Consider the following 13,107-nt stretch of genomic DNA (forward strand, 5'->3'; position numbering starts at 1 on the left):
CAACCTTATCAGCATGTTCTGGCTTATTCACTATTACATTTGTAGAGAGGAAAGTGACTTATGATGCAACTTTAAGTGGATTTATTCATTTTCAGGTTATCACACCAGGAAAAGGATGACAAGATAAGCAGTTATAGAATTACGATGAATGAACTAATGGAAGTGTGTGTGTGTGTGTGTGTGTGTGTGTGTGTGTGTGTGTGTGTGTGTGTGTGTGTGTGTGTGTGTGTATTTGTATTACTTATGTTGTGAGGACATAAAGCTTTTTACAATCATATTCTTCAGACTTGCCTACTTTATGGGGACAAAAGGCAATTCCCCACAAAATAAAACATGCAATTCAAGGTGAGTAAGAGGTTAGGGGTTATTGCTAGGAAAGTAGTAGTTACATTTGGGGTAAGGCTGCAGAGAAATAATGTGGTGTCTTCTGCAAAAACAACTGTGTGTGTGTGTGTGTGTGTGTGTGTGTGTGTGTGTGTGTGTGTGTGTGTGTGTGTGTGTGTGTTTGTATATGTGTATGTGTATGTGAGGCTGTTTCCACCATATTGACTCATATCTGTCTTCACTATTACATTCAGGTGGGAGGTTTCAGGTGTCAATACCTCCCTTAAAATGAAAAGTGAGACTGTTCTCCAATAACTTGGTGGGAGATTCATTCCAAGAAGCTGAGTGATACTGAAAAAAACACCAAGAGATCAAAGGAGGCTCTCAACCTGCCATTTTTACATCATTCATTGTACACGTTTTCAGAGCAAGATAAGAATACGAGATGCAGGACACGTGTTTGATGTTGGGTGGTTAACTGATGTTCGGACTGTGTGTTTGTATTTGTGTTCTGAATGAAAAGAAACTGCCCTGTTTTGTTTTTACTTTCTGATGTGTTTTGTTCAATAAAGAAAACTTGGAACCTGCTTGCTTGAGTGTGCATTTATTGTATTTTTGACTGAGAAGCCTGTGCTTAAAAAATATAAGCATTATGTTTTTTGATATCTTCTCAGTGACCTTTTTTGTCCTGTGGCTGTGCCGGCTTCAGTCAATTTAAATTTATGTCATATTGTCTTCTCTCCTTTGTCTCTCTTTTAGTTGACCAGTTTGTGTGCCACACTGCGGCTATCGCAGACATTGTGATCCTGGTGGACGGCTCCTGGAGTATTGGTCGGATCAACTTCAGGCTGGTCCGTATGTTCTTGGAAAACCTGGTCAATGCCTTCGATGTTGGCATCGATAAGACAAGGATAGGTGGGTCCCCTCTACTTTCCCTCTTGAACAGATGGGTACACCATGGGACCAATATGGTTATCTGATGGTGCTTTATTACAGATATTTTTTTCTCAGATCTGTCAAGAAATGGTAATGTTTTTTAATTTCTGAATCCAAGTTTGAGTAAATAACACAAACAAATGATAAGTCGTGTAAATATGTGTTTCTAGGTCTGGCTCAGTACAGTGGAGATCCCAGGATAGAGTGGCATCTAAATGCTTTCTCCACTAAAGATACCGTCATTGATGCCGTCAAGAACCTGCCCTACAAAGGAGGAAACACTCTCACAGGTTCTGGATGTATTTCTGTTTTACAAGAGTTCAGGGCAGGATATGAAATTTGATACTATTATAGCACTGACTGAATCGCTTTGACCATACATATACTTTGGGTGGACAAAATAGATTAACTGACTGTTTCAATTTAGGTAAATCTTACATTGGGACACCTAATTTCACTCTTTCCAACCTAAGCTTTGGCCACATACCTGTCTGAGTTGTATGCGCTAAAATTGATATTAAATTTGTTTTTGTTCAGGTACTGATAAAATATTTTTATTTTATTTTTAATTAATACATTATTTTTCTCTCCACAGGTCTTGCGTTGACATATATCTTGGAGAATTGTTTTAAGCCTGAATCTGGCTCACGGGTCGGTGTACCCAAGATTGGGATCCTCATCACGGATGGGAAGTCCCAGGACGATGTCATACCACCAGCAGAGAGCCTGAGAAATGCTGGTGTTGAGCTGTTTGCTATTGGTGAGAACAGACGCACCCAAACACACTCATGCAGAAGAAAAGAAGTCTTAACAAAGCCCATCTATAATCAGTTGAAACAGTTGCTACAGTTCATTTATGTGATGAATGTCTATGAGGATTGATCAACAGACCTCTGATACAGGTGATGTTTCTTGATGTTATGCTGACAGTCATGTATATGTGCCCTGTCCTTTCCAGGTGTAAAGAATGCCGATGAGAATGAGTTGCGATCCATCGCCTCAGAGCCAGATGACACTCATGTCTACAATGTGGCTGACTTCAACATCATGAGCTCTATAGTGGAAGGACTAACAAGAACAGTGTGTGAGCAAGTGGAGCAGCAAGACAAAGACATCAAGCACTGTAAGGACAGAGAGTTAGAAAAAGAGACTCGTGTGACCTCAGAAAAGCAATTATGTGTACTTTGTGCATGCCAGAATAGTAATAACTACGCTCTGCAATATAAAGTATGCAAAATAAAGTAAAGTAAGGCAAAGTAAACTTTCACAACTAGTCAAATCAACAACGTGCAGTGATCACTTTATCTCTTGCTAATGTAAATTTGAATGACTAAATAATAAAAAAGTAATTAAAATGATTAGTCTAACATTGGTCGTAGTTACTTTCAAACATTTAATGTGAACAGTATTCTTTAACATTACAAAGTACGTTTTATTTGGTATGAATCAAACAATGTCCATTTAGATAAAACTTGAGTGGTCTGAGATTGTCATGTTTAATGCATCTGTTTGTGGCAAGGAGGTATTTTTTGGGGGGACAAACTGTCTTGTTTTTTCATCCTGCTCTTCCATCTCACTCTTTCTTTCAACACATTTCCATCTCTGTGTGTAAAGACACTGGATGGAAAAACAAGAAATAGGATATCTTTGAAGGGACACCATAAATCTAGCCTCATGTGTTTTGATTATATTTTAGCACTATCTTCTTTACTCTGAACCTCAAGGTATGTGGAATTTCTTCTTAAATGTTCCTTACTCAGTAATTTTATCCCTCCCTTTTCCTCTCATTTTATTAGACCAAATACCAGAGAAAATGGGACCGCCACTTGACCTGGTGACTTCAGATGTCACAGCCAGGAGTTTTCGGGTCTCATGGACTCACGCCCCAGGACATGTAGAGAAATACAGAGTGGTTTATTATCCTTCTCAGGCGGGAGAACCTCAGGAGGTAAATACTGTGTTCTTTGCTGATAACACGATTAGGTTTAAGTTGAATCAGGAAAAGCTGAGGAACTAAACAGCTGCTACAAAAATGTTTATTACCACATGAAATTAAGGAATATCCATGTCATTGCAAGCACACAAAAATCTGATGTTGTTTAGTGCTATCTAAAAGCAATGCATGCCTTCATATGTTAGAACCACCAGTAAATAATTTACTTAATAATAATTAATAATAATTTAAGAATTATGGTCTCATCATGAGAAATAGGCTGCTAAATTTCAATTTTTATACACCCTTCCAGTTATAACACATTGGCCTGTTTTTGTGCGTACGGGATCTGTTGAATTAATATAATTTAAAAAGCATCGAAAGCACTTATTTTTACAGAAGATGTAATCTATGTATTTTATTTTACAGACTGTTTTGTAAAGTTACATAACTTTTATGACTGAATTATTTTTGTAACTTTGAGTCCATGGTTGTTCAAATTCAGGAAATGAAAAAGATAAGAACTAAAATATTTCTAGTTATTTCTTTGATGAGCTTATTATCCTAGGAAGTGATTATATGACTTTTCCTTCACCAGTATGAAAAAACAATAATTTTTTTCCCCCTCAACTTGCAATATTTGCCAATTCCTGCAATTTTACTGCCAAAAGAAATCACATCAAATTTCACAAATTGCATGACAGTTTTTTTTTACATAATATAGATGTCAAAGCATAAGCAAGAACTAAAAGTTACTGCAGTCAATAGAAGCAGAGTGAAGGTATAGTCTACTTTTCCATGATATTTATGACACCAGTGAGAGTTACCTGGGATCGGGCAGGTTTATAGTTTGAGATCAGTTTTTCCTTGAGATGCTGATGGTATCGTTCATCCATGCCTCTCATCCCTTCATTCACAACTCCCCCAGCAGGTTATGAGGGCTCACTAGAAAGGAGACGGTGTCTGAACCAGCCACCTGCTTGATTTTTCCAGATTGTTTTGACCATTGAAACCATTAAATCTTTTCCTTAGCTGGGTTTACAAGGACCAGATGTTCTGGAGCTGCGTGTGAGGAGACCTTTCCAGCTGGCTCTGCCCAGACCTAATCTTTATCACAACTGTCATCGTTTTTGGTTCAGAATGAGAAAATATTCTGCAGCCTTAGACGTTTGTGCTTTATCCTATTCAATAAATTGATTGTTTCCTCCCTCCTTTTCCACTCTCTTTCGCTCTCTATTTCCTTCTCTGCCTTCCTCCCTCTTTCCTCTGTTCCATTTGTCATTTTCATTTCCCCCCATTTATTGCCCTGATTTCCATTTTCCCTGCCATTGTTTGTCCCCCCTACCTCTTCCCACCCTCTTTTCCCATCCATTTCCACACTTTTGTCCCTTACATCCATCTTTAACACCCCGTCTTCCTCCCCCGACTCTTCCTCCTCCACCCCAGGCTGTAGTGGTCGGCAGTGAGACCTCAGTGGTGTTACAGCATCTCAGCTCTCTGACTGAGTACCAGCTGGCTGTGTTTGCTGTGTACGTGAGCGAGGCAAGTGAAGCTCTGAGGGGATCCGAAACAACCTGTAAGTTTGTTCTTACACACAAACACACAAAGTGTTCCTACAAAACCCCACACTTAAGTGAGAAGTTAATAACAATGGTTTAAAAGTTTGACAGCTAAAGAAAGCCAGACATATTGAAAATGAAGCACTCATAATACACAGAGAATATCCTCTGTAAATATAAAGCTTCTAGAAAAGTTCAAATTCAGGTAAAACTGTGTCGCTGTGATATTAATTTATAAAACTGAAACCCAAACTTATCAAACTAAAATGTGTGTGTGTGTGTGTGTGTGTGTGTGTGTGTGTGTGTGTGTGTGTGTGTGTAGTGGCTCTTCCTGCAGTGACCGGCCTCCAGCTGTTTGATGTGACTCACAGCACCATAAAAGCAAGGTGGGACAGCGTGGACAGAGTCTCGGGCTATATGCTGCTGTATGCTCCTCTTACCGATGATGAAGACTTGGATGAGAAGGAGGTAGTGAAAGAAAGAAAATGCTCTTGAATACAACATTTGTTGTTTAATACAAAGTTTTAAACAGCAACTTGGCCACAGAAAGTCCAAAGTTTGAAGTGCTGCAAGTGAGTGTTTTTGTACCTCTTTGTTTCCAGGTCAAGGTATCGGATGCAGTTACAGAGCTGGAGTTAGATGGGTTGACTCCTCAAACTGAATACACTGTAACTGTTTATGCCATGTATGGAGAGGAGGCCAGTGACCCTATTACGAACCAGGAATCTACATGTGAGTAATGCACACAAATGCAGTTCTTAATTTCAGATAATTTCTAACCTTAATCCTAAATTAAATGTTACTCTTATCCAAGTCTCAACCTTCAAACAGACTTTCAAAAGCCCTTCATAGAAGTGAGGATTGGACAAATTGTCCTCATTCTCAGAGTCTAGAATTCAAAGGGACAAAGCTTGAAGCGTGGGAGCATGCAAACACACATCAAACACTCGCTGTGTCTCTCCCTGCAGTACCTCTGAGTCCTCCCAGCAACCTCCAGTTCTCTGACATCACTCACAACTCCGCCCACATCAGCTGGGATCCCGCACCTGGGGAAGTCAAAGGCTATCGCATCATGTGGGTCAAGACAGGCGAACTACTCACACAGGAGGTGTGTACGTGTGACAAGCGTGTGACAAATCAATATTTGATTCATTTCTGTTTGAGAGTTTGTGTATTGATGAAAAGAGATTAGAACAAAGGAAGAAACAAAGAGGAGATTAATTATAGTGATTGCTCTCCTCAGTATGACAGCATCAGACCAAAATAACTTTTAAGTGAGTTACACAGAAATTATGTCTTTAAGCACACATCGGAGAAGAAATGAATACCTGCGTTTGAAGTTTTCTCGAAATGCCTGCATCACTTCATGTTATTGTTGAAGGTTATTCTTCTGGAAACGTTGCTCAAGTTACATGGACTGAACTTCCAACTGCCTTGGCACTTTTGTAAACAAAAAACATCCCTGCAGAGAGCCTTAGTGGACAGGTGGTCTTTATAGCTGATTGTGATCGAGCTGTTCTCTTATTGTATAGACATAATAGTGTGTATGTGATGTGCCTGTGTGTGTCCTGTAGATGGAGATGGGTCCTGTGAGTTCTTATGACCTCAGTGAGCTGACGTCTCTCATGGAGTACTCAGTGGCCATCTTTGCCCTGTACGATGACGGCCAATCAGAGCCCCTCACTGATGGGTTCACCACCAGTAAGCAACTGTTACTGTGTTACAGGAAGGATAGATGAGAAGATACCGTAGCTAGAGTAGTAGCTGATTAGTTCGTTGAGTTGTGGAACTCAGTGAACAAGGGCTGATAGATGAGCATTATGGTGACTTTAAAGTGCATTTGTTCGTTTTACCTCCCAGCCCCCTCTTTGCTGAGGACACTTCAGTCTCTATCTCCTGAAAATACTTGTATCAATATCATTAGAAGGCAAACCATTTCTCTCTTAGTGCCAAACAATGTTGAATTTTTATTACCTTTACTGGTCCCTTCTACTTTTTGGCCATCTGCCCATCTCATTCACACCTCTGCATAATAGCCTAGTCACATTAAAAGGTCATTTCACTGTCCCTGACTATTCCGTCACGCTAACAGATATTGATTTGTTGGAATATCCCTTTAAGCAACAAGCAGTTTGGCTCCAGTGCTGAGTCAGCTCAAAGAAATGTATGTCTGGCAAGCAACCATTTAACTGCTCACTCTAAAGGACCGTGTTGATTTTTATTTATCTCCGGGCAAACTTTGTTCAATGGGGCAGGTTAGAGAAAGGGAGCTTCATAAACTAACACAAATGTGTTGGCACTTCTAAACTTTCTGAATGATGAAAGCGTAAAATAACGATAAGAACCCAAAAAGATTAGACTTAACACCAGAATGGTGCAGCAGTGTTTTTTAAGTTGTAACTATAACAATTGCAGAACAGTTTAAACTTATGCAATTAAACTGGCCCACCCGAAAAGCAGCTTCATAAACTGTAATTATGATCAGAACATTATCAAAAATAGTCCTAAAAGTTTTATAAATATTTAACAATTGAGGTAAAAAAAAGAAGAAGAAAAGAAATAACGTCTCTCTCTCTCAGCTCCAGTTCCTGGTCCTCTGGATCTACGCTCCACTGATGTCGACACAGACAGCTTTAAGGTCAGCTGGGATCACTCAGCCGACGACATCGTCCTCTACAGACTCTCCTGGGCACCGTTCACAGGTGGCGACACAAAGGAGGTCAGTGCCAGTGAAATCTAATAAATGAATGTGTGCAACTGGTAATCAGAAAGTTTTTTTTCGACTGCTGCTGTTGTGTGAGAATAGAGTGCAGCATCCTGTTGTACGTAGCAAGGCTGTGTTGTTTCAGGTCGCACTTCAAGTCATTTGCACTGAATGTTTTCCCTCGGACGCCTTAGAACGTCAAAGTAGAACTTGGGGTTGATAGTCTGACCATGGGGGAAAAATTCACAGTGCACAATCTTATGAATGTAAAAAAAAACCCCACCTGGTTGCGCTCCTGACTCGACGCGCTTTCTTCAGTCTTGGACAGTGACGTTCAGCCCATCTTGAAACGTGAATGTCACTCAGAACACCTCACTGCTTCATTGCCGCAGACTTTCTGAAGAATTTCAATGGGATCTTTTGCAGATTTCTAGAGTTTCACCTAAAATCGGATGTTGGCTCTGATCAAGTTTCAGGTCAATGGTGAAAACACAAATGTTCACGTACCACTGCTCACAAAACCATGCCTCACTCGGGCATTGATTTTTATCAAGCAACATAACTTGGAATACTTTGTCATGAAGATTAAAGCTTTCCCCTGCTCCATGCACAACACGGTTCAACGCTCCGTCAGTGCATGACAGGAACTTTTTGATCCACCCTTGTATTCGGTAAATCAAAGTGGACCATGTTATTGTAGAATCACAGAGTTACACTCCCACCATGGATCCTCACAAATGATATTGACAACATCATAAGCATGAAATACTAAGTCTGAATCCTTTGATCAGCAAACTGCAAACATGTATTTAACAAATCAAATGTATAATTTAGCATCAGATGATAAAAAACATGTATGGATTCAGAGCTTTTCATTCACTTGTAAGCTCTGTTTCCAGAGGAAGAAGTGGCCTCACTCCTTGTCCCCAAATAAAGAGAAAGACTGTACTCTGTAGACCTACATAGAAGCTTCACTACACCACTGGTAGCTGGTAAAAAAAAAAATCCCTGGCATGGTTGAATATAAATAAAGGCTAAATAAATCTAGAAATTAATGGCTTGGGTGTTTTATTACCTTGATCTGGGGTTTAGAGACAGCTGGGAGGCAGCGATAGAGTCCTTAGAGAGTGTTTTGTGTGTGCATTTTGTGTGCGTGTGTTTGTGTGTTTTGCTGAGAGTCATCAGAGCTGAAAATGACACTCTGAGGAGTTGGAGAGGTGGGCTGGTAATACCGCCAGCCTACCGACAGGGATACATGCAGCTTTTCTCCATTTCTCACCCACATATTACACGCACGCATGCACGCATGCACGCACGGAAGCATTTATTTACGTCCTCCACTGATCTCCTCTGTATTGTGATATCTGAGAGGAGATTAAATAATACATACAACACAGAGGCAGAGGGAAATATTAACCAGAGTAAAACTGAATCTAACAGCTCTTTTTAAAAGTGTGTTTTGGGTATTTTTGTGCTTTTTGTTAATCAATAAAGCATCCGTTTCTCTTTCAGGAAACAATATTATAATAAATGGAAATAAATCACACTAAAGGCAAGAAATGTAAAAAGATAAAGGAGATGATGACTCACTAAAGATGCTCTCGCTCAAAGGAAAGCACAACTGTTTGGCCCCAATGGTAAGATTTAGACGTAACTGTGCCTTGAAGGGCTTTCTGAAGAAACAAATACCTGCACATAATCTGGTTATTGAGTCATCGACAGTAAATTCCAATTTCAGAGTTGCTCTCTGTAAAAACAAGCTGTACTTTTGATGACCTCGTTGTGTTTACCTCAGGCTCTGATGTGTCTCTGTGTAATACAAATTATAGTGGTCGTTTGGAGTCCTGGAGCAGCAGTCGATCCAATTTAGGGGAAACACGTTTCTGTATTACTAATTTTGTAATCATCATCTCTTATTCTCACAAAGGCCCTATCCATTTAAAATTTTTAACATAAAGAAAATCATACATTTCAATAATGAGTACTTAATTATTACATCTTTTTAAAATTCATACATCTTTAACACATACCAAGTATAAACGTTTGCTTTCAGACACCAGCTTCTTAAAATATGCACCACCATTTCCTCCTGTTTTTATGAGAATAATTACCAGCACTGAGGCGATTTGTTGTTTTATGTTTTTAGCAGCTTTGTCTACTAAAACTCAGTGATGACTTTGGTTCTTGAAATTCTGGAGTTGTACTTAGGGTATAAATAATATTGTCAGACTGTCGGGCCCAAATATTTATCACATGCTGATGGTAACTTAGGAAACTCTTCCCGTTTATTTCCTCCATGCAAATATAGAAACAACAAATGAAAGTGCAAGTCAGAGGAAGGTGACCTAACTGCTCTTTGTGAAATACAAAATCACTTAATTCAATAAAAAAAAGTCCCATGTTTATTACAATTAGGCAGGTTTTTATACTTTTTTTTTAACCAACATCTCAATGAGCTAAGTTTTAAAGCTCTTTATTTACTACAATATTTTCATTAACACTAATCTTCCAGATAAAACTGCTAAATACTAAAGACAAACTGACCGATGTTAAAACTACATATGGTTTTGAAATATTCAGTTTTGACTAAGATGAACTGCTACAAACATTATAAAACAATAAAGTTCCCATTTTAAGTAAATATTAGCCAACTTCTTTCTAAAGTCAACTTTTGGAGAGAATATATTGTAAATCAAATATAATGTGACACTTGAGTGTGTGTTTCTCTTCTGTAGGTGGTCTTCAGTGGACGTGACAACAGATACATCCTGACCGGTCTTAGTCCCTTGACTGAGTACGAAGTTATGCTGACGGCCATATTCAAAGATGAATCCGAGAGTGACACCGTCTCCGTCATAGAGACCACATGTAAGTGACTGAAGATTGTTTTGGAAACGTGTCGCTATTCAAACTTGGGTACCTGTGGTATCTGCTTTATCTAATCAGTACAAACCTTAACAAAAGTCAGCTTTAACAGCTTTTTCAGAGACATATGCTCTAATGCTGAAACTAACCTGTGACCTAACTAACCTTCTTCAACAAAGTGTCACTGTCGGCTTATTACAACAGACTAGTGCAATCACATGTGCATTTTAGATTAACAAGATTACCATTTCTAAGTCAGTGCACACCTCAGCACGACCACATTTGTAATGATTTGTTTTGTCTCTCCTTATCTCAGAAGAAAAAAAAATCTATTTTACCATCCATGATTTGTTACATATTTCTGTCTAATTGGCTTAGTTATTGACACAGAAAGTTGTAGCGGAGAGTTTGTATCCAATTATCTGATTTGTACTCTCTGTATTTCCCCAGTGGCCAAGACAACAACGATTGCTACCACTACTACAGGTAAGAAGTGTCCAAATTGGTCCTGTGGAGTGAAACAGTGGAAGCATTACACTCTTCCTGCTGGACATGTATAGAAATGACCACACATACTGTATATCTGAAAAGATGTGGCACAACACAACGTCTCATGTTGGTTCAAATTGTGCCATGCAACGTTTTCATTCTTTTAGCCAGGTCCAACCTTTGGAGTGTGACTTTAAATAATTTTGCTAGCATGAGTCTAGCAGGCACATTTCACTCTTTGAAAAACTATCCCTGCAGAGAGACTGGCCAAATTTGAATCATAGCTCAAGCCAAAGCATCTGTCAAGAAAGTCTATTGCCATTCAAATGTGAAAGGCTCTACTCCCTGCCAGTGTGTGATAATGTTCCCAAAGTGTAACCGTAGTTGTACCAAGTCAGTGTAGCAGAGTTTTGGCCAGTGTTGCTCATTTAGTTTGAAGAAGCAGAACTTACTGAGGCCTTTTAAAAAAAACTCCACATGGCTGATAAATTCAAAACTGCAACACTGATAACGTGCATGAGCTGGATGCACCTAATGAAAAAAGTTTCTAAGATCTTTTGTGTTTTTAAAAGCCTGTTTACCAAGTTGGCTTCACCCAGAGACTGGAGTTCAAACTCCATTATCTCAGAGGCAACCTGGAGGCCATCTGGATTGTGTTTTGTATAAGAAGCAGGCTACTGCTAAATAAGTCAGAGAAGTTTCTCCAGTCACGGCTTTGAAAACTTTGCAACATGTCTCCCTAAGTCTTTTCTCACTAACCTGAAGACTCGAACACATATGCTTTGTTTAAAACTCACAGGGTTCCTGAGAAGAAAATCACAACTTTAAGTGGTCAACTAAAAGACAGCGAGTTGCCTCTTGTTTTAAAAGTCAAGGCTTGTAGCCCTGAAGCCTTAACTGATGCATTATGTATGGAGCCCCCACACCGATTTTCATTCAGCTCTACTTTGGTTTAAAGCCATTATTGAGACTGATGAAACAAAACACACATGCAAAAAAACAAAACAAAACAAAAGCAATTTGCTTCAAGTGGTGTTCTTGAGAAAATGTTCTCCACCTGGACCTAAAAACTTTCTTTTATCACCCAACATCACAGCAAACTGAGTCTGCCGGATCTTTAACATTAGCTGTTGTGACTTTAAGTATACTGACATTTTCTAATGCACAGTTTACCAAATCACATTAAAAGTGTGAAGAAAACAGAGTTTAAGACAATATAATGTCTATATTTGAGAGTATATTCCACAGTAGCTCAATGCACTAACTGTTGTGTGTGATGTGCTGTCACAGTGGTGCGTCAGGCTGTGAGAAACCTTCAACTGAGCGACGAGACCACCCAGAGCTTGGAGGCTTCATGGGTGCTGGAGGACCCTAACGTGGATAGCTACAGGGTCACCTATGGCGGCCTCAACGGTGAACACAAGGAGAAGTCTGTGAGTTCATCAAGTTATGAGCTGCAAAGTAAAATCACAACATATAATTAAGTACAGAGCTACAGGTTTAAGGAGCATTTGCTGCAATGGATCTGTGGCTTTTTGCAACGTCAAAGTCTACCTTCTTGCAGCTTTCAAACTCATGCATGCAAACCCACACAAACGTCTCCCCAGGTGAATTGTGCACATTGATTATGTGGAATAGACAACACTGACGTTGTGTTCAGAGGTAGATCCTTGTTATTTCCCTCCTCCAGTCAAGTGGATGACACTGCAGTGGTCAGCTCTGGGTCATCTGCGACAGTCAGAAAACTGATTACACTTATAGTCCCGGTCCACGCTGCCTCTCCTCCCTGATCCCTCCATCTCTTCTAAGAGCCCTTTAGCTCAGTGTCATGTACTGACACTGATCACTGATGCGCACACACACACACACACGCACACGCACGCACACGCACATGCGCATGCACACGCACACGCACACACATACTCTGCCTCTCCATCTGTCCCTCTATCGCTCTGTTTTTCTCTGTTTTCTCTCCATCTTGTCTTCTCCCTCACTACCTCCCCGCTTCCCCCTCCTCCCCCTGCCCCCCCCCCCTCTCCATCTCTTTCCTTCCCCCCTGTTTTAATTTCCCAATGTGGTGTCAGAGCCGGACAAGATTGAGAGGCCAGGCCAAGCCAGAAGACATTCCATTATCTTTTCAGCAGCCATTTACCTCACTGGGAGCAGAGATGGAGGGCAGCGAGAAAAGAGCAAAAAAAACAGAGAGGTGGAAAAAGAAACAATAGCTAAACAGAACGGGAGAGAGGCTTAAACTTGTCTGCTGGCTGATAGATAAGGGTTGTTTCGGGTCACACCTC

The 13,107-nt window shown here is 40.0% G+C and overlaps 1 protein-coding gene across 1 annotated transcript in view; it reads left to right on the top strand.

Annotated features, from left to right (window-relative positions):
* col14a1a (collagen, type XIV, alpha 1a) overlaps positions 1-13,107 on the top strand; it is a 128,101-nt gene that overhangs the window by 38,853 nt on the left and 76,141 nt on the right. The window contains exons 6-19 of the mRNA XM_069143154.1: positions 1,084-1,239; positions 1,431-1,550; positions 1,856-2,020; positions 2,219-2,383; positions 3,057-3,208; positions 4,640-4,769; positions 5,075-5,220; positions 5,355-5,484; positions 5,721-5,860; positions 6,327-6,453; positions 7,332-7,471; positions 10,192-10,324; positions 10,772-10,807; positions 12,101-12,243. Of these exons, the coding sequence (XP_068999255.1) occupies positions 1,084-1,239; positions 1,431-1,550; positions 1,856-2,020; positions 2,219-2,383; positions 3,057-3,208; positions 4,640-4,769; positions 5,075-5,220; positions 5,355-5,484; positions 5,721-5,860; positions 6,327-6,453; positions 7,332-7,471; positions 10,192-10,324; positions 10,772-10,807; positions 12,101-12,243 (1,883 nt within the window). The remainder of the gene's footprint in view (positions 1-1,083; positions 1,240-1,430; positions 1,551-1,855; positions 2,021-2,218; positions 2,384-3,056; positions 3,209-4,639; positions 4,770-5,074; positions 5,221-5,354; positions 5,485-5,720; positions 5,861-6,326; positions 6,454-7,331; positions 7,472-10,191; positions 10,325-10,771; positions 10,808-12,100; positions 12,244-13,107) is intronic.

This window comes from Embiotoca jacksoni, unplaced genomic scaffold, assembly GCF_022577435.1.
Source record: "Embiotoca jacksoni isolate LCO1_2020_lvr unplaced genomic scaffold, fEmbJac1.0.p SCAF_11, whole genome shotgun sequence".
In the NCBI taxonomy this organism is placed as follows: Eukaryota; Metazoa; Chordata; class Actinopteri; family Embiotocidae; genus Embiotoca; species Embiotoca jacksoni.